At 41.0% G+C, this 25,696-nt stretch overlaps 2 protein-coding genes across 6 annotated transcripts in view; one reads left to right on the forward strand and one right to left on the reverse strand.

The window, feature by feature from the left end:
- On the reverse strand, positions 4,001–16,852 carry MDH1 (malate dehydrogenase 1). Its single transcript, XM_021390634.1, has 9 exons — positions 16,722–16,852; positions 11,398–11,496; positions 11,019–11,115; positions 9,892–10,067; positions 8,640–8,762; positions 8,332–8,508; positions 5,498–5,611; positions 5,204–5,293; positions 4,001–4,653 (listed from the first exon to the last, which is right to left on the reverse strand). Exons 1-9 carry the CDS (start codon positions 16,722–16,724, stop codon positions 4,528–4,530), a joined length of 1,005 nt encoding a protein of 334 aa, XP_021246309.1. The 5' UTR covers positions 16,725–16,852; the 3' UTR covers positions 4,001–4,527.
- The window catches only part of WDPCP (WD repeat containing planar cell polarity effector), a 147,958-nt gene continuing 135,813 nt past the window's right edge, over positions 13,552–25,696 (forward strand). For 2 of the 5 annotated variants that reach the window (XM_021390632.1, XM_021390627.1), the window contains exons 1-2: positions 16,961–17,256; positions 17,976–18,052. The gene's annotated coding sequence lies outside the window, so the exon portion shown is untranslated. The other 3 variants (XM_021390630.1, XM_021390631.1, XM_021390628.1) reach the window with 3 other exon arrangements.

Here is a 25,696-nt window from a genome sequence, read left to right on the forward strand (position 1 = left end):
TTTTAATTTATTTATCCAGTTATTTTTGTATTAGGATAAGATGTCACTAGGGGTTTCTCTCACTACCGAAGCAGTATTGGTGCTTTCACTTTGTGAATGATCCAGGTGAGATCTCCTGACTCTCCACGTGTAAAAGTTATGTTGGTGAGAAGACTATGTGCAGCCAAGAAGCTCTGCAAGAGACATGGAGACAGCAGCAGGTGGGTGCAGAAACCATCCTGGCATAAGTGCCAGCATTGAGTTAATTATGCCAAAAACTGAATGCAACAACCGAAGTAGCACCAGAGCAACACGTCACATTCCCAGCGTTTCTCCTCTGATAGCAAGTCCATGCTGGAAGCTCGTGTCCAGCCGGGCTGCTGCTCTTGAACTCTGAGTCTGCCAACAGCTCGGTGGTGAAACGTCTGTTGGTTTAGACTATTTTAGGAAACAACCTGCCCTTTTTCAGTCATTTTTCAATGGGAAAATTTTGGATGCAGCAAAATCATATCTTTAAATAGTCTAAACCGCTATTTCTTATCTTTTCCTGTTGTGTTGCAGTGAAGGCTATTCTTGTACTCTGCTGACCTCCTGCACACCCTCACGGTCCTTGGCTTCCAGCTTGGCTGCAAGGCTGATGATACTCGTGTCCTGCTGTGGCTCTCACTGCTTTAAAAAGCTGGTAAGTAGTGATGGATGTGTTCCCCTCTTTGAACCTTCACCTGATGTATACAAGTCTGTATCACTGAGAGGAGCACTTTTGATTTATAAAGTAGAAACTTTGAAGACTCTCACCTTTTACTTCCTACTTGCCCTGGCTTTTATCACTAGTAAACACGTGTTATTTTCATTCATCCAATGCATGCTGCCCTTCTCCATCCTCATCCTGGCTGGAGGTGGCAGACATCCCCATGTCCCCGTGGGGCCATAATTTGTCAAGATCTCTCAGCAAGGCCATTCTACCTTCAAGGGCATCAGCAGTTCCCCATGGAACTGCAGCAGTAACCAGCCACCAGCCCGATGTAACCTCATTTACTACAACCCTTGGAGCCCGACCCATCAGCCAATTATTCACCTATTGCACTCTAGCTGTATGCTGGGCATTTTGTCTTTTCTTCCTTTCTTACAAATCCACTTTTTGACCAGACTACTGAGCCCCGACCGATGGGCTAAAACTGCTCTTGAAGGAACTCCCACACTGGGTTAATAGAGGCATCCTCGAGCTTTGAAAGGATTTTGTTCCCACTGGCTTGGGAAAGAGTGCTGTGAATAGGGCTGCTGTTGCTGCTAGGGTCACAACAGCCAGGTAGGATGCTGATCCCATTTTAAAATGGCTCAGGTCCCCGGTGTTTGTTCGGAAAAACTTGTGAATCAAAAAGCAAAACAGAATATATAGATAGATACACATTGTGTACATTCGTGCTGTTGGCTAGAAAGTCTCAGTTCTGGGCTTTCTGGTTTTAGTCACAGTGGTGCACAATTAGAATGGCTGAGAAGCCCTTGCAGGCCACAGATTCGTTAATGTGATGTATTTCATCTGGGGTCCACAACCGTGAGTTGGTTTGAGTTCACGCAGCTTTTAACACATTCAAGTAAGAAATCACTCCCACGCATATGATGAATATGTGTTTTTGAGAAAAAGCAAGCAAAGGTCTCTGTGTAAAGCCTTTGATGTCATTTAGCTACAGAGCACTTGATGACAGTACTTAGCGGACTCAGAGAAGCCTCTGTGCATTCACATCCTTAGTAGTAAATATGCATAATAAAAGGTTCTCTAAAACCCAAACAATAGGGCTTAATTCTAAGCTGAAGATTGCAACTCCGCCTAAAATTCGTTTATTTACGGTTAGAGTATTTTATTCTACGCACCTCTCTGCTCCTCTTCTGTTCTGACACGATAGCTCTTACCGTGCTCCTCTGCAAAGCTGCCACTTTGAAGATGTCAGGACATTTTTTCAACACAATGTGGTATTTGAACACAAATCAGTTATTTCTATTTTCAGCTGCAATAGTGATAGTATAACACAGTTATATTTACATGAGTTGCTCAATTGTTTCCTCTGAGCCATAGTTATACTCTGAGATCTGCTGTTTGGAATGCAAAATGTGTTTATAAACCTACAAAAAATTCCCTAAAACGCGGAGAGAATAATGCCAATAAACTCTTCCAGTACAGCTATTCCTCATTTGTGTACAATCTGGTGCCTTGAGAGCACACTGCATCTGTTCCACTTGCCAGAGTTCTCTTGCCTCCCCTTGCACAAATCAAGTTTCAAATCCTATTGATTTACTATGGCATGATGCCTTATAAATAAGCCCAGAGTGTGAATCTCCCCAGTTAGCATCAACATAACATTGATTTTGATTCATCTGTAAGAGCTGGAGTTTCTAGCTTCCCCTGCAGTCACTGTAAAAAGATAACAAGAGGAGTATCTGCAGCAGGAGAGCAACAAGGCAAAAAAAGTTTGAAATCAGTATTTGTGTTCATGGAGAAAAGCTTTATTTCTTCTCTCTTCTTGAGGTAAATAAGATGACAAGAGTCTATCAAGCACTGAGCTTAATTATGCACTTGTTTGGATATACCGAGTGATATAAGCACCACTTTAGCTGGAGTGAGTTTTCTCCTGGAGAAGGATGCTTTCAAACAAACATCAAAAAATCCTGACGAGCCAGATCTTCCACTGAATTTTAACCCCCAAACCCCTTCCGTTAGCCTGTGGCCATGCCAAACCAAGTAACAGAGAGAACTGTAGCTGCCCCTATAACACTCATATAAGATGCATTGCCTTCTAACAAGATGCAGCATGCTACTTAATGGACCGAAAGCCTTTGGTCCTTGGGCTCGTGGTGAAATGAAATTGACTTTGCATGGAGCACCAGAAGGCACTCATGGCATCAGAACTGTTCCTCACCTCCCGAATTTCCATATAAGTTCCCGAATGATCATGAAAATCCAAACGTATGACATTCACTTCTCATCTTTGCTCCACAGCTGAACTTCAAAGGGTGCTGAGGAAGGAGAAAAACCGTGCACTCACCATAGCAAAAATGCAGTGTGCATACTGCTTGTCAGTTCCCAAATTGTGCCGCAGCATTCTCCATTTTCTGAAATGTTTGCTTTTCCCTTTCAAGGATTTATGTTTAGCAGCTCTTCGGTGCATTACCATCATTTCATTTAACAGCTACAATAGTGTTACGAGAACAACTTAATTAAGCACCAGCTTACTGATGTCTGCTGACATTTTATACCCTAGGTAGTAAATCCTCACAGAAGTCCTTCCTTTTGCTTAGAATTCAGTTAGAGCTTTTAAGCCTTCTCTCGTTTTTTGTTTGTTTGTTTATTTGAAGGATATTTATTTTTTGGTCAAAATGCTTTCATTTCCCCAATCCTCTTTTGATTTGGAACAGGACAGACAAAAACTTAGCGCTGACATGGTGTATAAGAAAACTCCATTATCATGGGAGTTCGCACTCCGCAACCATGGTGCTTGAAAACAAACAGAACATGCAGCATACCTAAGAAATTCCCAGGACAAACCAAGTCCAATTCCTGTAGGACAATATGAAGTGGGTTACTATACTACACTAGACACATACAAACCAGGAGTCTGGTTGAAGAGTTACAGCAATACGCACCTGTGTTGGCAAAGGAATAGTTACAGTATAATATGTTTGAAACAGCTTCTTGCAGCTAAGTGTTTGTAGGCTGCAGCAAGAATCCTCAAGCACATACATTAATCTCACATGCTCTTAACCAAGCAAGTCCTTGTCTCCCGGGACAAAAGGCTCCGATTGCCTTTGAAGCCACAGCCAAATTAGTATTGATCTTCAGTACCAACACCGCTTTTGAGCTGTAATGCTGAAGTAGAAATCCGCCTATTGGCTTTCCTGTCAATGTTGACATATAGAGATTTTGCCCAGAAGAGACGAATGGAAGTGTTAGTTATCAATAAAGATTCTCAAAGCTAGCTTCCTTACTGCTTTAAACCACGCAAATAAAGTGCAACAGACTACTCTCAGCCATTTTGTGATCAAGCATCTTTTAATATTTCTATTGATAAACATTGTAAGCATGACCAGAGTGAACAGTATATATCTGGAGTCTATCCATTGACAGACTTGAGTCACAGAACAACTATTTCAAGGAGAACTACTGGCATTTTAATTTCCTTCTCAGCTGAACCATTGGATGTTGAAGTGATGACAGATCAGGGCGTGTTCCAACAGTGCCAAATTCTAATCAAAACTGAAATTGTGCGTTAGTAGCCAAGGCAAAGGCAAACAATTATGCAATTATTCTGTATCATACACAGAAAGCAACTAGTATTGAACAGATAAAGTTTGGTCAACAAACTAATTTTACTTATTTAATAATTTTTTTGCTAATAACTCAGTAGGCCCAGTAGTACCAGTAAGCATATGAACTTGAAAATGCACAATTGCCACAAACAGTTGACTTGAATACAGTAATAGTGGTTGGTTGCACACTTAGAGACGACTTTTTGATTCCTCCATTCTCAAATGGCTTTCCATTTCTGGATCACATAGTCATGCACTGGAGAGGAATTCCACAGCTGTCTCCTTCTCTTCAGTTAACTCCTTAGCTGTCAGATCCATCTTCTCACGAGAAAAATCATTAATAGGAAGCCCCTCAACAAACTTCCAGGTCTTGTCCTGTTTGAAAACAAAACAAAAACACTCTCAGGTGAGAGCAAGCTTCATTCAGTTTGCACAAAGGAAACGTTGCAGTGAAAGCACTACAGAGAACTAAATGTCACCTTCATTTAAAACTTTGCTCGCTTATACTGATGTACATCAAGTTAGTACCTAAGATTGTAAGTTATTCACAGCTACATGAAAAATCTTGTTTTCCTGCTGTTTTATGATGTGATCTGAACTTGTAAAAAAGCAGTCTTGCTCTTGATTCCACCAAAACTTTGCTTCTGACCACATAGGTTGTGTTTGACCTTTAAAACCAGATCAAATAGAAGGGAATTTTGCTTTCAGATACAGAATACAACCAGCAATAGCTAGTCATATCAGACTACTTTTCTATCAGTATTTCCATGACAGCTACTTCCAAAATAGTGACTAACAGTCCCTTCTGTGAAAGACTGCTAAAACTACCAGCCACTGCAGTTTCATACTGAAAGCAATGCTGTTTTATAGGACAGTTTAGCAAGGTCTTGCAGAACAGGCTTAGATTTAAATACAGGCTAGTTACCTTGATCACAACAGGGAATGAATATAGCAAGTCTTCAGGAACACCGTAAGAATTGCCATCAGAAATGACTCCCATGGAAACAAATTCCCCCTGAAAACAGAAGATGTGGGGACAAACAAATTTTTCACTGGTAGAAGAAAGCAAATTTTCACCTTCCAATGTACTGCATCATGGATGACATGCACTATACGAGAAAAGAGTGATTCTTCTCCCTCTCAACACACACACTCAAGGTCAAAGACACTGACACGTAATCAAACCATCAAGCAAACAAGCACAAGAGCTACATCTTACCGCTGGAGTGCCAAACCAGATGTCCCTCACATGATCACAGATAGCTTTGGCAGCTGACATCGCGCTGGACAGCTTCCTAGCCTTAATAACAGCTGCTCCACGTTGCTGAACAGTCTGCAATTAAAAAATACTAAATCATGAAGCAGCAAAAAAAAAAAAAAAATCACAATTTGGCCTAAATGTTGCTAGTAAATTCCATAAGGAAAGTCCAGCTTACAAACATTAATTTCATCGGTCAAGATACAATTCTATCAGTAAATAAACATGGCATACAAAGCAGAAATACAATCAGAGTTTTGCCAAGACAAGAACACGATGACATATTTCAAAGGCTTGTTCATTTCTTTACATGTAGGTTGCTCTGAAAGCAATGTCACCCATTTATTTCCATGGAAACTACAACCAATACAAAAAGCACAATTATACTGTTTGGTAGAGCAAATTCTCAGTTTCAAACCACTATTTTTCAACACAGTCTCCAGCATCAGCTGTGCATTTTTGCCAGTAATGAACAAGAGCCTGCATGCTGTGCTTGTAAAACTTTGCACCAGCAGAGCTGACCCACTGACACACAGCTGCTATGACTGCATTGTTGGAAGGAAAATGCTGCCCATGACAGCCCATCTTCCATTGGACTGAATAGATGGAAGTCAGAAGGCAGCAATTCCAGACTATACCATAGGTGAGCCAGGACAGACCAGTCAAGATGGGCAGTGTGCTCCATGGTCTTCAAACTGGTACTGGGCCTGGTGTTACTGTGTTGCAAGAGAAAGGCTGTCTTCTTCTCTGGCCTGACTGGAAGTTTGAGCCTACAGATTAGTCAGAATTGCAATGTAGTGGTTAGAGTCAACGGTTTGTCCAGGTTCCAGGAAATCCAGAAGGATCACCCCTTTCCTACCCCAAAAGACAGTGCACATTACTTTACGCACTACGGACTGCTTTTTCAACTCTTTTTTTCAATAGGGAACTCCACAGACTGCCATTTTGACATTTTGATGTTGTAGTGGTGACACGTCTCATCACCAGTAACGATGCATGCAGTCCTGGTAACTGCCACTTTCAGACTCATATTGATTCAATGCATCCTGACAAACTTGCACGCAGTATTTTTTCTCTTCTTGTGGGAGCATTCATGGGACTCATCTGGCACAAACTTTGCGATATTCCAACACTGCCACCGTCTCCAACACACTGAAGCTGATACTCAGCTCCATGTACAGTTCCCTGGTCATAATCTGCCAATTCGTGCAGATGAGCTGATTGAGACGCTCTTCATTTCATGGGGTGACAGCTGTGCATGGCTACACGTAACATGGCTTGTCTTTCACGTCATTGTCACCGCTGCTGAGATGCACCACCCACCACCTCACTGTGCTCACATCCACTGTTTGCTCTCCATAAGCGTTCAGCAAGCATCAGTGAACGTCACCGGGTGACACTGTTTCCAAACAGGAATTCAGTTCCACCCTTTTGAATCATATGCACTCCCATGTCAAGACTCCATTCTGTCAGACTGGCCCTCTGCTGCCATCTGTCACACGGCAACAACATGTAACAGAATATTGGCTGGAGGGTTCAACTCCTACTGCCATACCACCAACATCCACCTCTGACATTGTGGGCCAACATCATAATGTAGGAGGCACTACTTTCAGAGCAGTCCTGGTACCTGCTATACTTACCAGCCTCCTCTTTTAATAACCAGATCTTTCAATGCTTTAACCTCAAGAGACTTCAAGTATGTCAATAGTAACAGATTTCTTGGAGCTTCACTGGAATTTAGATCTTTATAGTTGAATACCAACATGAACTATTTGATAATCTCAATCCTACAGTATTTGATGTGTAAAATTAATTTAATTTCTAAATAATCATTTAGCCCCCTTTTCTATTCAGCAGACCACTCTAGTGTAGATCAGCATTACGGTGTACCCGGAATGCAAAACCAGTATCCTGCTTTGGCCATGCAAGACACAGCAGGATACAGGACATGGCAATGAGAAACTCCTGTAACAGCTTTCTGCTCACTGTTGGTTGCCAGCACACAGTCATTTTTTTCTCTAGCAACAAGTGTGGATTGGAATAAGCTATATCTAAAAACAAGATAGGTAGCATGTAGACATATGACAAAAGATATAGTCAGTCCCAAACTAAATGTATCTTGGCTAAGAAGCAGAATTTGACTGCAAGCATACCAGTAACACGGCAATACCAACCAGCATGTACCTTCTTGGAGTCAAGTTCAAAGGCTTTAATAATCCTCTTTCACTTTATACTGCAGTTAGGTAGACTGTGTTCTCAGTTTTGTTTTACTACCTACATTTATTACTACCCTACATTAAAACATTTGTAGTTTTATAGAGTTTTCAGGTTGCTTTTGAGAAATGCTGCCTATGAGGCCATAGATTGAGATCTGGGGAGGGTGAAGAGGTTGTTCATACACGGTGGTGAAGGTTGCTAAGCTTTTTTTCGTGGCTGGGTGGTGAGCAGCACAGGGAAGATCATTCTACTTCATCTATGAAACCACCAGCCAACTGGTGCTTGTGTGGCAGATGAGCTGCAGCGAAGCTATTACCAAGATTTTGTGTTGAATCGTTTGAATATTCCAAGTGGATTTTTCTAGTAGTGTTTACAGAAGTATCATAATGCCTTACATTTTTCAAGAACAAATAACTGACTGAGAACAACTATCTGAAGATGATTTATTCTAGCTAAATGGATACATTCTGAGATAGGAATAGCTGCTCCAGGCAGTCAGTTACATAGTTTACAGTCTCATGTGAAGTTGGGAGAAATTATAAGCACAGAATGATCATTAAAAGTCCAGATCTTACCAGGATAAAGTCTCCCTTCAGCCAGCTGTCATCTTTTATAGCTTCGTAAACTCCAACTTCCTTTCCTTTCACATTCACCTTTGCATGGTTAACATCTGGATATTGAGTGGAGGAGTGGTTGCCCCAGATGATGACATTCTTGACATCATTAGAAGTCACACCAAGCTTCAGAGCAATCTAATTGGAAATTAAACATGTCCTTTGAACTAGCTTCAGCTTCTCAATTTACAAACTTCATTGAATGCACAGCTCTCGCTGTATTTAGCAGAGACCACAGAAAGCATTCTACATAAATGGGTTCTTTTTACCTGAGATTTAGCTCTGTTGTGATCCAAGCGAGTTAAGCAGCTGAAGTTTTCCTTTGGTATTGATGGGGCTGACTTTGATGCAATCAGACAGTTAGTATTTGCTGGATTCCCAACTACCACCACCTGAAAAGAAAAAAGCAGAAGAGGAATTATGGAATGATGAAACAGCAAAAATGCTATTTCTCTTCCCAATGTAATACAGAAAACACTATAAATGGAATGGCTTTGCCTGTGACAAAACAATCTCTTGGTTGTCTCCAAGAATACTAAGCCACCATCACCTTAAAAACTATTCTAAGACTGGCTGTCACTGCTTTATGTAATTGCTTTATAATTAAGAAAGCCAGAGGAGCTGCTTATCTCAATACTCATAGGCAGTTAGAAGTGAAATATTGATGAAACTCAGATCAATTTATTACTATGGGAAAACTGTTCTTTTATTCATCTTTCATCTACTAATATGCCTCAAATGATTAACGTCTAGCTCTATATAATCTCAATCACACGAGCTAATCTACAAACCTTCTTTTATATTTCCCTTTCTGAAAACGAGTTCAGTAAATTTTCCATTACTCTGCAACAGTTATATTGATAGTTTTTATTCCAACTGTATAAAGAAGCAAACAAGTCTTTAGAAGCAGTAGGAAGTTCATCAGCAGAGGAAGGAGACATTAAAAAGTCAGTTACAAAGCACAGTTGGAGTCTGGGTCTAAGATTAAGAGCCGTAGGAGAGCAGCCACATGATCCCATTAACTGTGCTGAAGCAATCTGAGGGAGAACAATTAAAAGCTTCCAACGCTCCAAAGACCAAGATGCAAACAACTGAAATAAAGCTGATCTTTTGTGCAACTGTAATTCCATATTGATGTTGAAGTTAAGGGTCATTATGTTAAAGTCACCAATGGATATGAAGTAGACAGCTGTAGGCAGATAATAGAGCTCTCCAACAGAAGAGAGATAACAGAAGACCTTTTTTAAAATATTTTTTTATTTTAAGTATTGCTGGTGTATATGGAATATTGCAATACCATGTAAGACTTACCTTTTTCACTTAATGAATTAAGGACTAAAATCATCTACCTATTTAACATGCCATACCTCATCCAACCCTCACTGTGTTATAGTCTCCAGGACTTAAGAAACAAAATGCTTGCACTGAATAGGCTCCTACTTGCACAGAATCATACCACAGTGTATTTAGACCTCTAAATGACTCAGAGTTGAATTTTTAAAATTCAGTTTCAGTATTCACCTTGACAGTCTTTTTGGCATATTTGTCCAAAGCTGCACCCTGAGACTTGAAAATTTTCACATTTGCTTTGAGTAAATCCTTCCTCTCCATGCCTTCTCTCCTCGGCATGGAGCCAACCAGAATTGCTATGTCAAGGTCTTTGAATGCAACTTCCTCCTTGTCTGTTGGAATGACCTCTAAAAAAGGAAAGGAGAAAAGAAAAAATCTAAGTTTTATAGCAAAATGTTCATGGGATTATTCTTGGGTTCATAAACTATATATATATAATCTGATCTGAAAACAGCAGCACCTTCCTGTTCCAAAAAATGCAAGCGAAGCCATTTAGCATTAAATCCAAAGATTAAATACTTGCTGATCAACAGTTTCAATATGCAAATATTTATTTAAAACTTTACCTATAAATTCTGAGCACAGGAGAAAGATGTGTCAGAAGATACCTTTTGTTTATATATATATATTCATACATAAATACACACACATACATGCACATATAGGCACAAGTTGCTCTTCACTTTTACAAAAAAAATCATTAATTTACAGTGCCAAGTACAAATGAGCATTTCCTCTGCCTCTAAAAATTCAAACTGAAGAAGGGTTGATCTGTACAAGAGCTAGAAGCTACATGCTTTTCCCATAAGTAATGTAATAATCACAGTAGCTTCTACTGGCTCCCTTTCTTGTGCCTGTTTAGAATAGAGGAACTTAAATATTACATGACCTGAGGAATATTTTCCCAGTTTATGTCTTTATGAAGGAGATACTTCTCAAGAGTTCTTCTTTTTCTTGGTAAAAATATGTAGGCATGTCTAAAGATTCGAAGTTATTTTACCTTTAGGCCAGAATACAATAGATAAATGTACAAGTATCTGACAATTTGTTGTATGTGCTAGCTATCTGGGTTTAGATAATATAAACTAGGAACTTAGTGAATTCCTTATACTAAACTCACTTGATGACATTCCTCCTAGTATGAAGTCTAAGTCAAATTCAGTTAACATCCACAGAATATAAAAACAAGGAAGCATCATCTAATACATTCCTTTGCTTAATACCAGCTACTGAAATTTCTAAACCCAGTAGCTGTGGTAGAACATCATATAGGTAGAAGAAAAATGCTTTTTGGCCACCTCTCAGCAGCGGTAGGGCACAGTCTTGCAGCTCCATCACTACACCTTCCAAAACAGTCATCATAGGGGTGATATCCAGCAGCACAAGTACAAGAGGCTGTAAAGAAAGAAACAGTTTACTCCGAGTTGGTCACAGACTTATCTGCTTTGAAAATTTTTCTTTTCATCTACTAGAAATTTATCTTGTGTAAGGAATATCAACTTAAAACTCACTGACAAAGAGCTGAAAAACTTCAGCACAACCGAGTACTGAAAGCTTGCATAACAGAGCAGGACTCTCAAAGAATAAATCACTTGCATATTGGTCAAACATTAATTCTGGCGTTAGCTTATCCATTTCTGCACAGCAGAGACAAGCAACAATTCAGTTAACACTCACCTGCTCTTTGCCAAAGACATCTCCCTTGGCGATGCTGTAGAGCAGGGAGTAAGCAATCTGCCCGGCAGCTCCGGTCACCAGGACTCTGATCGGCTCACCCTGCAAGAAAGTTGGGGAGACTGAGCCACAGCCACACAGCGCAGGTTCACAGCACCTCAGAGCAGTAAAAAATAATGGTTACTAAAGAAATGAGGTTAAGATTATTTAACCTGGATGAAATCACATGCCTAAATATGGATCCAGGCCGGCTCCTGGGATCATACTGGAACCTCCGGCAACTTCTCTGCCTACGCTTACAGAAACAGACCATACTTGCAAAGATATCCCCAAGAATAAATGCTCCCAGAAGAGCTACCAAAATGCCAGGAATTACAATAAGAAAAACACGATATGTATTTTAACAGGGCTACCTTTTTGGTATGAGGCGTTACAATACGCACCCAACTCATTAGACTACTCACACTTTCAGACTCACCACAGAATTTTCAGGAGCTGTTGTGCATTGCCAGTTTTCAGATTCTGAAACTACAGACTTTTTTAGCTATGAACTATTTGGAATGCTTACTTGAATCTAAAGACTTGCTGAATGCCATAAGCCAAAGAACCTTAAAACTAATGTCTCGCTAAACAGTTACGCAGCAAATCCACTGACAAAAGCTACATTATGGGCAAATACAGACACTAATATCCAAACTGACCAAAAAACCCCCAAAGACTGGGAGGACAGGATGCCAACATGCTGTTATACTGGAACTAACAAAAAAACGCAAACAACACAAGGCTTACTCTGAAGTCCGTTCTGTTAATCAGAACCAGGACACGGGGAGCTCCAGAGGCACGTTAATACTGAAAAGGCAAAACATGCCAAAGGCTATTCATAATCCAATATTCTTTAAGTCTGCTTTTTGTATCACTCTTTTTCCCCCAAGGCAAGAGGGGGAAAACTGTGCTAGGACAGGAACAAGTAGCCTTGGACCAGTCTGCTGAAATTCCACGCTCACTTTTACAATTAATTAAAAGATTATCATTTCAGTTATGGACAAAACACAACCAACATTCAATTATGTCAGAAGTAATTTAATTGCTTACAGAGCTCCATTACAAAGCGGAGCTTGCAGACCAAAGGCAGTTGTTTTGCTCAGCACTGAAGAGGTTGCAGCTGAAATACAGATCCAGCTTTGGGACCCTGAGTTTAAAGAGTGATGCTGAAAGCTAGACAGGATCTAGGCAAGCATGATGCGGGTGGCTGGAGCCCTGTGCTCACATCTTCTAAGATGAGGCTGAGGAAGCCGGGCATAGTCTGGAAAGGCAGAGCAACAGAGCAACTGCTAGTGCTTCAAGGAGGGCTACAAAAATATCGTGGCCGAACACCTAACAGATGGTAGAATGGGAGGCCTCAAATCACAGCTTGGGAGGTTGAGCATGGACGTTAGAAGAATTCTCAACTCCAGTTGTACTGCTTCACTGCAACAACGTACCAGAGAGTTTGTTCACCTTTATCCTTTGGTGGTTTTTCAGATCCAGATCAAAAAAAAACCAAACATGCATGACCTCACTTTGCAGCAACAGAAGACTTTCTACTGGGCTGGAGCAGATAACCTCCAGACTCAAGAGTAAGGCAGAGGTCAGACCAGATGGCCCTTCCAACCAACATTCCTGCCATCAGTATTTATGGGCAAATAATTTGGGGATTTGAGTGTATACTCTCTGCCATAGTCCTCACAAAGCACAGCTGCATTAAGCTAATACGAGATGATCATAAAAATTAGGCTACCTGGGAGCTGTCCCATTCTACACTGTATTAGATAAAATGAGAGCACAAGTGATGAAGTTAACCTACTGAATACATGAATTTAGAATTCAACGTGATTTTGCCTTTATTATGCATAATATTCTTTACATGTTTGGTTAATTAGCTGCCAGTTATGGTGTTGAGCTGCATTGCTTATTTGAGCCTGTCCTACTGTGAGTTTCATCCCACAAACCTCATGAAAGCTAATGAGGAATGAGAAGGAGAGGAGACAATCAATTCTTCCCATTTTAAATCTCAGAACAAGTTTCAGTCCATTGTTCTGGAAGTTATACACTACAAATGTATGGTGGTGATGGGCAGCACAGATTCAGAAGTGTATCAGGTTTAAGAACCAACTTTGGTGTGTTCTGAAGGACAATCTGCTTTTTATTTAGGAAATGGAACAATGACTGCTGTTTTAAGGCAGCTAATCTTATCAGTTTGGAAAGTACTGGAAAACTACTGTACTGCAGAATCTTGGCCTGGTAAAATCCCATATCAGTAGCATACAAAAACCAATCCTGTGCTAAGCATGCCTAAGTGAACTGTTAGCTCACGGCCTGAACTGGTAACTGAGCACCTGGTGAAGGGGTACGGCTGGCCCAGGAAGCACAGGTGCAACCAATTTCCCTGTGCTTCCCACGTGACTGGAAGGTCCACAACTGGGCTCATTTAAGGGCTAGCCTCAGAAGGGAGAAGGCCTCCTGGATGAAGGCTGCTTTGTGAGGAGTGTTCCACAACCAGAGCCCCTTGTAGCCAGCTGGGTGAGTCAACTTTCTTTTTTCTTGTATATGACCATTGATATTCCCAATAATAATTTGCTGGGTGTTGCAATTAACTTGTCAGAAGCAGTTTCGCTTCTTCCGGGGATAAGCGGCATGCTACTCCAGAACTCAGAGATATAATAACAGCTTCATGGTAGCTTGAATCAACTATGAATTTGGTGTTGTGGAGTTTTTGCTGTAATAGAGGATTTTAAGAAATTTTAAGAAATTTGGCTCAAAAGTTGCTAAGGAGAAAGATGTTATGTACAGTCATGTCACAAAAGGGGAATGAACTCAGCAAGCTTTTTCTACTACGTCCTTTCCACTTCATATGCTAATGTGATCTAAACAAAAAATTCCAGTATATTCACTAATAGAGAGTATTTAGCACAGCAACAGGATAGGAAAGGAACAGAAAACAAAAAAAAGCAAAAAGTAGGTCTCTTCTATTTTTTGGTACTAAAATAGACTTAACACTTACCCTTGCTAAAAAAAAAAAGCCCTCAGTCTGACTCACCTCCACCCTCTCAAAACCAAAAAGGCTTGTTTACTGCCATCCCTCTGTTCCCCTCTCTCCATTTTGGCCTGGAAGAAACACAGCAGCTAACCCAAAGTAAGGAGCACTGCCTACTTAGTTTTCTCTCTAAGCCGTAACTACATTATATTCAACCCAAAGCTTCCTACCTACCATCAGCAACTGTGAGCAGTAAGTGGATTCTCTTCTCTTTGATTCTACAGCCTTGGGATCAATATTCTCATCTTGATTCCAGAAGCTGGATTAACAAGCTGAAAATATTTTGCGTCTTACAAAACCAAAAGGTGGCTAACTAACTCTCCCTAGAAAACTGCTTACGTCATTTATAAGAATTGTTATCCTAGAGCAACTGAGGAAGGGAGTTTAGAGAACTGTGAGCTTTGGAGCTACACAGGCTCCCTGCAGTGAGGGAGTTGCAGGTGCCACACATTCATGGCCAGGCACTTGAATTCATGACTTGGCTCCTGCACAGGGCTTCAACAAGAACACTGTCATGCTTTGCTAACTGCAGAGGTGACCTTTATTTACTCTCAGGTATATAAGAACTAGGGGAAAAAAATAAAAATGGAACAAGTAATTGAGCTACTTAATTCCAAAGCCTTTTTCACTCCACGTACATCAGGTATGTGGTTAAAAAGTGTTAAGAAACAAAGAGCAGTAAAGATGATGAAGAAAGCAAAAAAGAGTGAACACTGTGACTCCTATGTTTGTCCTCTTTCAACAAACATGTTGGATTCCCACCCCCTCAGATTATCACTGAGTAAGAGTAAATATTCTGCTATCAAATGAGGAAATTATGGGTTTAATGCCTCCTGTCCCCATCTGGGGCTCAAAAACTTGCTGTCTAAATTACTTTTGTATTACTGCTGGTATAAGCAGACCTAAAATATCAGTGCTGTGAGCGATAATAGCACTATATGGCAGAACAGATCAGGATGTTACAAAGTTTGCTTAAAAAGCAATGTTAACCCACCATCTTCCAGATGTAGGAATGAGAAAAATCTGTTGCCTGCTTACACAAGTGATGAACTCTGTGTTACTAATTACAGTTATAAAAGACCTGAATAAGCATTATTGCAGCTAAACTTGCTGTCTGCCAGGTTGCCATCAATGTTATTCCTAACCAACAAAACCAACCAAGCTATTGCACTGTGCCTGACAATGCTTGAAGTGTACCAGTGAGTCTAACTGGTTGCAGTGCCTTCAGAAGCTTGGAGTCTAACAAACCCTCCCTTTGTTCCTCCAAAGGAGCAGGGGGCACTGACAGCAGATGTATCTGGAACTGTGGCAGATGGCATCAGCAGGGGAGGGGTGGAACTCCGAGGGAATTCTTTCCTTCAGCAGTGACCTTCAGGCAGGTGTCCCTGCTGACTATTTCCATGTCATTCAGCTAACAGCAGTTTGTCAACAGACACAAGATTTTGTTTCAGAAGTTCGAAGCCTTTGCCTGATAGCAAAAACATAGTTAGAATATTGGGAGGGAAGGATGAAAGCAATGATGTTCCAATGAGTCTGAGTATCAAAGCAGCGCTTTAAACAAATGGTTCCTGTGGGACCAGCAGATTCATGGCAACCAGTCGGGAATGCTCATGTGCAGAATGAAATGCTCTGTCTTGTGGTGACTCCTGGGAGTGTGTACTTTGAACAGAAACAAGAGCTGAGAAGCAGAATAGATGAGGTCTGTAGACTTGGGTACTTCTTGGACAGTGCTGAAAAAATAAGTCATTTTATGGCATGCAAGCATTTTCCTAATAGATAGGATTGTACTAGAATTAAAGATTTGAATAACAGAGTGCGGAGGCTGCCTGTTACAGATAGAAGGCCTCCGTGCAGAGTGCTCCTGTCCCCCACTGTGTGACCTCCGCTCTGGAGGGTCTCCCCGGCGGCCTGGGAGCCCGGAGCGAACAGCCGCCCTTACACCAACGAGCGGGACCGCTCCGCTCCGACCCTGCAGCGTTTCTCCTTCACGTCTGAAGGAGCCCCTCAGCTCACAGAGCGCTCGGCAGGACGGGCCCGGCCCCCAGGAAGGTCACCCCGCTGCCCCAGCGCCTTCGTACCGCCCCCCGGGCACGGCGGGAAGGGCTCAGGGCCGCAACGAGCCCGGGGGAGCCGCCGCCATTTCGCGACCACCTCCGCCCGAGGGAGCCTCGAGCCCCAGCCCCCTCCCCCAACCGCCACCCTCCGGCCCCAACCGCAGGCTGAGCGCGGCGTCGCCGCATTGAACGGTACCGACCATGGCTGGGAGCGGTGGGCCCAGCAGCAGCCTCGAGGTCACCTCTACGGCGCGACTGCGACCGCCGGCGGCGTAGCGCTAAAGCACCGCGGAGGGGCGGGGCGCGCCGCAGCGCGCAGCCTTATGGGGACTGTAGTCTTGAGTCCCGCCGTCCTGCGCGATCTGCAGCGGCGATAGAACTACAAGTCCCAGAGTGCATCGGGGCACGCACGCCAGGCCCCCGCAAGCTATTGGCGCCTCCGTCCCGGCGCCCCGCCCCTCTGGCCCATTCATTGAGCCTGTCGGCGTCCCTAGAGCCACTAGGGGGCGATGGGCAGCTCCGAGCGCTGCGCATGCGCTTCTGAAGGATGACGGTTAGGGTAGCGTTGGGTTTTCGGCTTGCGCATGCGTCAGACAGTGGGCCGTGGGGGCGCGCGTTACCCTCAAGTGCAGCCCACCGTGCGCATGCGCGCGAGGGGAAGCGACGACACCGGCTGGAGAGGAAGGAAGGGGACGTCGCGCGCAGCGAGAATACGTGGCTGCTGCGCGTGCGCAGGTAGCGGTGCTTCGGTGGTTGCTAAGTGACGCCGCGCGTGTGCGGGCTGGAGCTGAGATTCCCCCCGTCTCCCTCGGCCCTGTTGTCTCCTCAGCTTGAGGCGGGCGGCCCCTGGGCGCTGCTCACTGCCTCAGCGCGGCAGAGCTCCTCAGGCCCGCTTCCCTCGGCCTTCCCCTGCCTTCCTTCCCAGCCGGCTCTCACTGCTCTCTGCCTCTGACCCGCTTCTCTCAGGGGGCAGCGTCTGGTTGTGCCAGAGCTGGGAGCCGGCCTGTGCTCCTCTGTGAAGAGCTGTGCCACGTAGAGCTGCTCGTGTAGCTGTGCTCTGCGGTGCTGGTGGAGCCGAGCTCTGTCAACCCGAGCCTGGAGTGAGCTGCTGGCTTAACCGCAGATAGCACCGTGGATTGTTTTCTTCCCCAGGCCTTGACAGGGTTCCTCACAGAACAAATCCTGTAATTTAACTCAGCCTGTGCTGATGGCTCACGTGTCCCGACGTTTTTCAGCAGGATTAGTTTTTAATCCTATTTAGTCCTTTAACAGGTGATTTTTTTAACACCCTGGGCAGCACGTAGACCGACTTCTGTCAGTTCTTCAGTCCTCAGACAGAAATCAGTCACTCCTTTGGGGCACTGGGTGTTAAGCATAAACATAAACACATAGCATGCAAAGTGTTCTCATTTTAGCAAGCCTTGTTGCTAATCGTCCTTATGCCACAATTCCAGGCTTCCTGTGGCTTGATCGAGACCGAACCTCTGACAGCTCCTGAAGTATCGAAAACAGCGGTGTCAGGGTTGAAAAGGTATTGTTACACTGAGTTTGTTCTCATTCTGCTACTACTCAATGCTGATTTATACTGGTTAATAGAAATACACTTGTACTGTGAATGAAGATTGGACCTAAGTTCCGTTCTGGGGGGTGAATTTCAAAGCCAAATAGCTGCGAACGAAAGCGGAGGTGTGCCTTGCTGTGAGAGGTGCGGGATCCTCGTCAGTGTCAGGGAGCTCATTGTCCAGACAGACTGTTCCAGAGCATCCTACGATGCTATACACCAGGAACTCTAATCTTTTTTGCACCCACACATCGTACAGACTTAACGTTATTTAAGGTTATTTAAGATCTACGTTTACCCAGGAGCTGATGTGGGCCTGCATTTGGCGATTTCCACTAAGCATTATCAGTTATCTTTAAGTTGACTGCTTATCAGTTTTCAGTGAAATCAATACAAAGGTGCTATAAACTGATTTGTCTGCCAGCGTAGCAGATTATGTTGGTTTAATGGATTTCAGTTAAGCTAGTCGAAGTTTCTTCTGTAGGTAAGGCTCTGTTTTCATTCTCGGTCCTTTTCTGCCCAAGCTTGTGCTCCTTGGATTATTGCTGGAGATAACATACCTAATGATGAAACTGGTTTACAATGAATGTTTGTCAGTTTATTTTAAATGTGTTCCTGGTATAATTAGTCCCAGCTAGAGTAACATTGGCTTAAGACTGCACTGCCTTTTGTGATGATTTAACTGAAGACAACATTTAAGTTTCGCTGTTTGTGAATGTGATGCAATTTTTCAAGTTTGCAAAACTTACCAATTCTACACTTTTTTTTCTTGCCTTAAATAGTGTTTCTGTTTGTTGGACTTTTGTGTCTTCCAAGCAAAATGTAACTATATGAAACTAGCCAAGAGAAATGAGAGATGCTTTCTTCTCTCCGTCTCTTTTTTGCGTCTCCTTTTCCTAGTGTTTATTAGCTTTTAAAATAAATCCTCTGCTTCTGGATAGAAACCTTTCTGGTGTTCTTGGCAGCATATGTTTGTTCTCGGTTGTGTTTCTCATGCTGTTAAATCATGTCACTGTCTTCAGATTGTTGATTCTGTGGGAGTTGGTGAACATACAGTGTTTGAGTTTCTGCATCCCAAATCCGTGCTCTCTTTTGTCTTCAAAGAGTGTGCTGTATTTGTGCTATTTTTGCTGGTGTGTTAGCCTTAACTGCTTTTCATAGTTTCAGAGAAATTCACTCTAAATTTAATGCTGCTTTTCCTGTCAATTTCCTCACAATCTGCAGATTTCCTTGTGTTTTTTTTAATTGTCTCAGAATATTCTTGCCACTTTTGCATCTTCTGTTGCCAGTATTTTTGAGATAGTGAGGTGTTGGTGTAACTTTTTAATATTCTTTAATGTGTCTCGCATGTTTTACTAGTGGATGTCTTTTGTGTAGAGCTTTAAGCCAAAGAGCTGCATAAGTGGAAACAAATTAAATGCAAAAGAAGTAATGGACCTTTAGTGTGCATGCAGATCAGGCATTCAGCTATTTATTGAAATACCTTTTACAGATTTTGCACTCAATAATAATGAATAACGTGGAAATTGGTGTAATTAAACAACACAATTAATACTCAAGCTGTTTTGATCTCTGTCCTGTGACAATTAAGTATTATTTTTCAAGGCAGCTAGTAGTTTTGAAGTGTACTCTGGCAGAGTAATTTCTGTTTTCTGTTGGTTTTTTTTTTAATTCTAATTTAAAATGAATTATTCTCTTTTAATGGCTGGCAGAGTTCTTGAACTATAGTTTGGATCAGCTTTTCTTCTTTATTGCTGTCTATAGAAATTGCTGAATTATTTTAGGTAAGTTTTTACACCTAATTTCCAATAATTTGTGAAGTTATTTTTTATCTTCTCCATGTGTAACACAGTTTTTCTTTCTAAATGCACTTGCTTAAATTTTTATACAAAAGATGTATCTCAAGCAAAAGTAATTCTTGAAATGTTTAGGATTTCGTAAAGAAAAAAAACAACTATATAATTGCTGGTTTCAATCCTAGAAACAGTAGTAGAATTTGAACACTTTTAGTAGACTGTCCCAGACTATGCTCCAAGGGAATAGTAAGGGATTTCTCTGAAATGAATTAAAGCATTAAAAAATTACTGGAAAGAGACAAAAATTTAGTTTTTAAGATGACAGGAAATCTGTAAGAATTTAATACAGGATAAAGTTGTAGATAGAAGCAAGAACAATAAAAATCATAGCTTAGAAAATGAAAATAGGTAAGCGCGTTAAGTACTGATGTTTTTATTCAGGTCTTTTTTATATATTCTCAACTCTAATGTCCAGATCTAATTTTTTACTGTACATTTCTAAACTTTGGTTATGTGATCCTACGTGGGTCTTAAATGTTATGACGAAACTTGTGTATCTAGACATTCTGCTAATTACCCTGATTTTATTATTGTTATTATTGATTGTTTTGCTGTAGTTCAGAAAACTTTCCGAACTAGAAGTTTTGCTTTCTGTCTTTGAAATCAGTTTCAGAGATATGGCTTCATTTTTAGTTCTTAATAGCTTAGGTATATTTTTATGTAGTTAGCGGTAATTGATCATTCATCAATTGAATTTAGAAAGCCCCTGGTATATTAGTAGGTGGATGGGATGCCATATATCAATGTGCCTACGGTGAAGAGACAAGCAATGCATAGCACACTTGTACCAGCTATTAGTAATCTTTATGAACTACCGATAAATCAAATCTTAATTAAAAATGGGACCAGATTTCTCTTTTTTGTTGCTCATTTCTATGTTAATGGTACAAACACCTGTTACGCATTTGGCAAAGATCACTCCAACTGTGAAAGCCTCCTTGGTGGTCTCAGTGTAGGTAGATCTGAGGTGCTTGGTGTGATGCACATGGGCCTCTGGAGCTTGGAGAGTGGCTCAGGTGTGTTTGTTCTTGCAGGGCTTCTTCACTGACTTGGGGCTGTGTTAGTATGCAGGCTTGGTAATAACTATTCTGATGTTGGTAAAGCTGAGAAACCCTGCAAAATCTGTTGTCATCTGCTATCTGTGATCCATTTAAAGAGGATTTTCTTCTCGCTTCTTCCAAGTACAGAGTAGAGAATCCATGTGAAAACATAATAGCACACATGTGCAAAGACTTTAGCATCTTGGCTGTATGTTCGGCAAAGTTGAATTTATGAATTGTTTTGAGCAGGAGAATTGTGTTGCTAATGTTTGAGAAAGCTTTCCTAGTTTCACTCCTTTGATAGAAATTGGTATTTTTCTTCATTAAATAATTAGACGCTTTGCGATAGCAGTATGGGTTTTCAACTCACTAAAGTTAATGCGTGGAAAAGGTTGTCTGTCGTCAAGCTTGGTAGCTTGAGTGAATTAGGTACTTCTTCCCATAGTAGGTGAGTTGAGGTGGTAGATGTTTTCACAGACCTCTGGGAGATGGGAAATGGAAGAAGGGGAAAAGAATAGCCTTTACAAACAGGAGAATGCCTGTAGCAGAAGGTGCTTTTCTCTATTTGCTGTTTCGCTGCTCTGCTGAGCAGAGTTTTCCACACTGTAGAAGCTAACTGTACATTGGTGATTAAAAGCTGCCGGTCAAAAGTCTGGATGTCACAGAATGAATTAGTTAGCTTTTTGAAATGCTAGCGTTAAAGAGCATCTAAATTATTTCCATATGGACTTATGAACATAATAAAGCAATTTCACTGGAAAACGTGACTTCGCCATTAAAATCTGATGAGAAGAATGTCAGGTTAGGGATTCATATGAAGAAGAATGCCACTTACATATTTAAATATATGGAAAAAAACAAGTGGTACATTTCCTTGGTTCATTCTATTTTTGGAGTGATATGAAATTATTGTGTTTATGTGGTCACCTTCCAAGGCATATCCATAGCGTTGCTGTTTTTGAGAAATGTGAAGGAAGATTATACCAGCCTGTTTTAATAGTTCAGCAAAACTAGTAGGTTAATGTGCTAGCTGAAAGCATGTGAGTAGTTGAAATCTTTTTTTGTGAACATCTGAAAACTACTGGTATAATTCAATAGCTTCTTCATTCAATTGATCCTTGTTAATTAAAATTAATTAAAAAACCCTGCAGACTAAACTTAGGCATTAAGCTGATGTCCGTGTAAGGTGGTTGTTGGTTGATATATATATATATATTTTTTTAAATAACATAAGCATTATGTCAAACGGCAGAACAGGTACTGCTGAAAATAGTCGTTTACTTCTTCTCTTATTGACTTTCTTTTGTACTTGTTCATGATAAGCTGATAATCAAGGAACAACTTCTGATTCAAGAAGTTACCAGCCTTAATGGTCCACTGTCCACTTCTTAGACTCAGTGAACTCTGGTGAATCCATCTGCTGCACGAATCCATCCTGTCTGTGTCCACGTGACTGATGGATGCTCTTTTGTACCCAATCCGTGCTGCTTTCATTCAGATTCTTTCTATTAATTATGACCACAGAGTTTACTTAAAATATTTCAGATTGTTTTACAGTATCACTTTTTATTTGTTTCTGTATTTGCACGGGAGCAACTTGTCAATAGCTACTACTATACAGATTCAATTTTCCTTAAAAATTGAATTATTATCTAAAAATCAATAAAAATACTTGAGGAGGGAAAATAATGGTTTACAATGTAGAATTTTTAAAGTTAATTTTTAAAAGAATCAACTCTTTGCAGAAGGGAAAGGCTGGGAAGATGTGGAGGAAGTATTTCGTATGAAGTCATGGCAGTTGTATTCTGTGAAGCAATGTTCTGGGCCATTTTGAGAGGAATTGAAAGGCTTGCCATAGAAGGGAGCCAAAGAGCGAGTCAGTGTGTGCCTGGTAGGAATAAGGGATCCTTGGCTCTGGAACAAATCAGGAGCATCCCGCACTTGTAATCTGGACACGAATGATGGAGAAGAAAGCAGCTGCATCACTGGGTGAAGGAAGCTTCCCCATGAAGCAAAGGGAATTGTGATTCTGGTTAGGTTTTTTTTTCTAGTTTGTTTCTAGAATGCTACAGCTGTGCTTCGTTGTTTTTTTTAGGTTTAATTTGCAGTCTGCCTTTAGCTCTTGAGTGGCTATGATGGTTCACTAACATGGTTCTCTAATGTGTAGATGGTGAAGAGGTTGGATCTTAATTGAACAAAAGCCTTTTGAATATTTGGAGTTCTATTGGAAAGATGCTACTCTTCCGGTGTATACTCTTAAAATAGGCAAAACCATCTATATTCATTTCATCACAGGTAATCCCATTTATTTACAGTAATAGGCCGGATAATGATTTTTTCAAGTTGCATTCTGTCTCATTTAAAAGAATATAAAGTGTTGCCATGAAATGGCCTTTACCTTTTACAGCTATCTGACATCCAGGGTCTACCCTCAGTGTATTAGTCAAGGGAACGAGAAATACACTACAGTTAAATTATGGGTTTGAATCTCCAGGTGGTGCTTGAATTCGTGGTTGAAGACTGTAGAAATTAATTTTGCTAAAGCAAGAAACAACAGGACATTGAGCTACTATGCCAGCTTTAGATGTATGCTTCAAAAATTTTTTGCCGCTCAGCATTATTCAGTAATCTTTAACTCAAATTGCAGGAAATATTTGAAATTCCATTCTAACAATATCCAACAGAGAATATTAAAGCAGCATTAAATTTCAAATGCCTGAGGGAAAATGTTCTCTTGCAACACCGTGGGCATTTGGATCTCAATAGTATATGCAGTATTATAGTCTAATATTATGCTTTACTTGCTCTAAAATGAAAGCCCAATTTTAATTCTATCTCCAAAAACTAGGCATACTGCAGTGAAAAATAATTTATTTGAATGTTTTTTTTAAATACGTTGCAACTAACCTTAAAGCTTCCTCTTATAAAACTGCCACTGTGGCTTTTTGTCATCTAACTCTTTCATTAAAACTTCCAGTGTACTCCCAAAGACTTGATCCTCGAGCTTTCATTGCTAATTTACAAGTTGTGAGGCCCCAAAGTTACCACAGAAGTTTTTCCTCATTGCATGCATTTCTTCTCATAAGACAAATATTTAGTATTTTATATTGCTTTTGGTAAGTACATAACATTCCAAAACTGAGCGTGAACATGCTCCTTAGGGACAGGTAATATGCAAATACAAAATGTTCTTTAATAATAATATCTACACCAGTCTGGAGGAGTTAATTTCGCAAACCTGTTAGTGAACTTAATAAAAAAACAATACTGATGACACCTTTATGTTTTCTTAGTTTCTATAGGCCTCATTTGATAGGGAAGTTTCAAAAGTGAGTCCCCAACTCACAAGATTCTTCAGAAAAAGCGGAAGAGTAATTCCAAAATCATTACAGAATCTTTAGCATGTGTTTCTTACCCTGTGACTAAATATCTGTATTTGGCAGAGTAACGAAGTGCTACAATTCTGTTGGAAAGTTACTATCTATGCTCCTTGGAGAAATAGTGCTGTTTTGTTTTGCTTTCACCTGTTGGTGACTTTTTTCTTGTTTCTGCTCTTGACTGAAGTAGATGTGAACAGTGTCCAGGAACAGGTCAATATTTTGGTATTTCAAATCGATGTAGAGTTTCATGATAAGCAGTTTTATAAATAGTGCTGCCTGTGAAACGGTAGCAGTGTGACTTGCCTAGCAAACCAGATGGGAGAGGGGAACATGTTTTGAAGACGTAAGAGCTGGAGGAAGAATTTGAAAGAACAGTGTCCTCCATGTGGCTTAAGACGCATAATAAATGCAGTTTAGTAAATGATTTTGCCCTTCCTCATATGGATATTGACTATGAGTATACGTGTATATAATGCGTACATTAATCTCATTGCTCAGTGTAGCCATGTGAGGCAGGAATTAGTGAAACTTCATTCACACCGCAGGTGCTCTGGACAACCACGTCCCTTTCTGTGGGAGCTGAGGTCTGTGAAGGACGATAGACTGACTTTTTCCATTGCAGCTGGTGTCAAGCAGTTGTAGCCATACTTCTGTGCGGGCAGAGTGAGACCCTATCTTGCAGATGCAGTTGCCATTGTATAAGGTACGAGAGAGGACTGTCTTTGAATTCACCCCTTAAAAGGCAGGGCCATCCACCTTGGGGCAATAAAGCTTTATCGCTATCTAACTTTTCACAGTAATCACCAAACTCTTAAGAAGTACACTTTTAGGGAATATTCTGTTTGGAGGAAAGCTAGATGGCTCTGTAAATGTCAGGACTGTCTTCCCTGACAAATGGAAGGCTTGTAAAATGCATTAGAAATTACACTGAAAGAGTAAGTCTATGTGGCCTTCAAAACCAGTCATATTACATGGCTTTATCTCCAATTTTATTGTCAGATAAACATCGTGTAGTTATATTTCTTTGCGAATGCTTTTTATTAAGTATATATTAAGTGATTAAATAATGACATAAAGTTAAACAGAAGTAAGTGTAAAACTTAGTGTGTGTGAACGAAGCTATTTCAAGTTTCTTACCCGAGCTGTTTCAGTGGATGCTTACCTATTCCTTGTTTGCCTGAAGCAAGTGCAATGCAGTGAGCTGCAGGATGGTGCCCACCTCCCACTGCTTTTACGGTGTCACTTGTCCTCTGAAGCAGAACGGTGAACAGACAGTCTTCCTGTGACTGAAGGAGTTGTGTTCCTTTGTAAATAGAATTAATACATTCAAATTGAAGC

This window comes from Numida meleagris, chromosome 3 (assembly GCF_002078875.1).
Source record: "Numida meleagris isolate 19003 breed g44 Domestic line chromosome 3, NumMel1.0, whole genome shotgun sequence".
NCBI lineage: Eukaryota > Metazoa > Chordata > Aves > Galliformes > Numididae > Numida > Numida meleagris.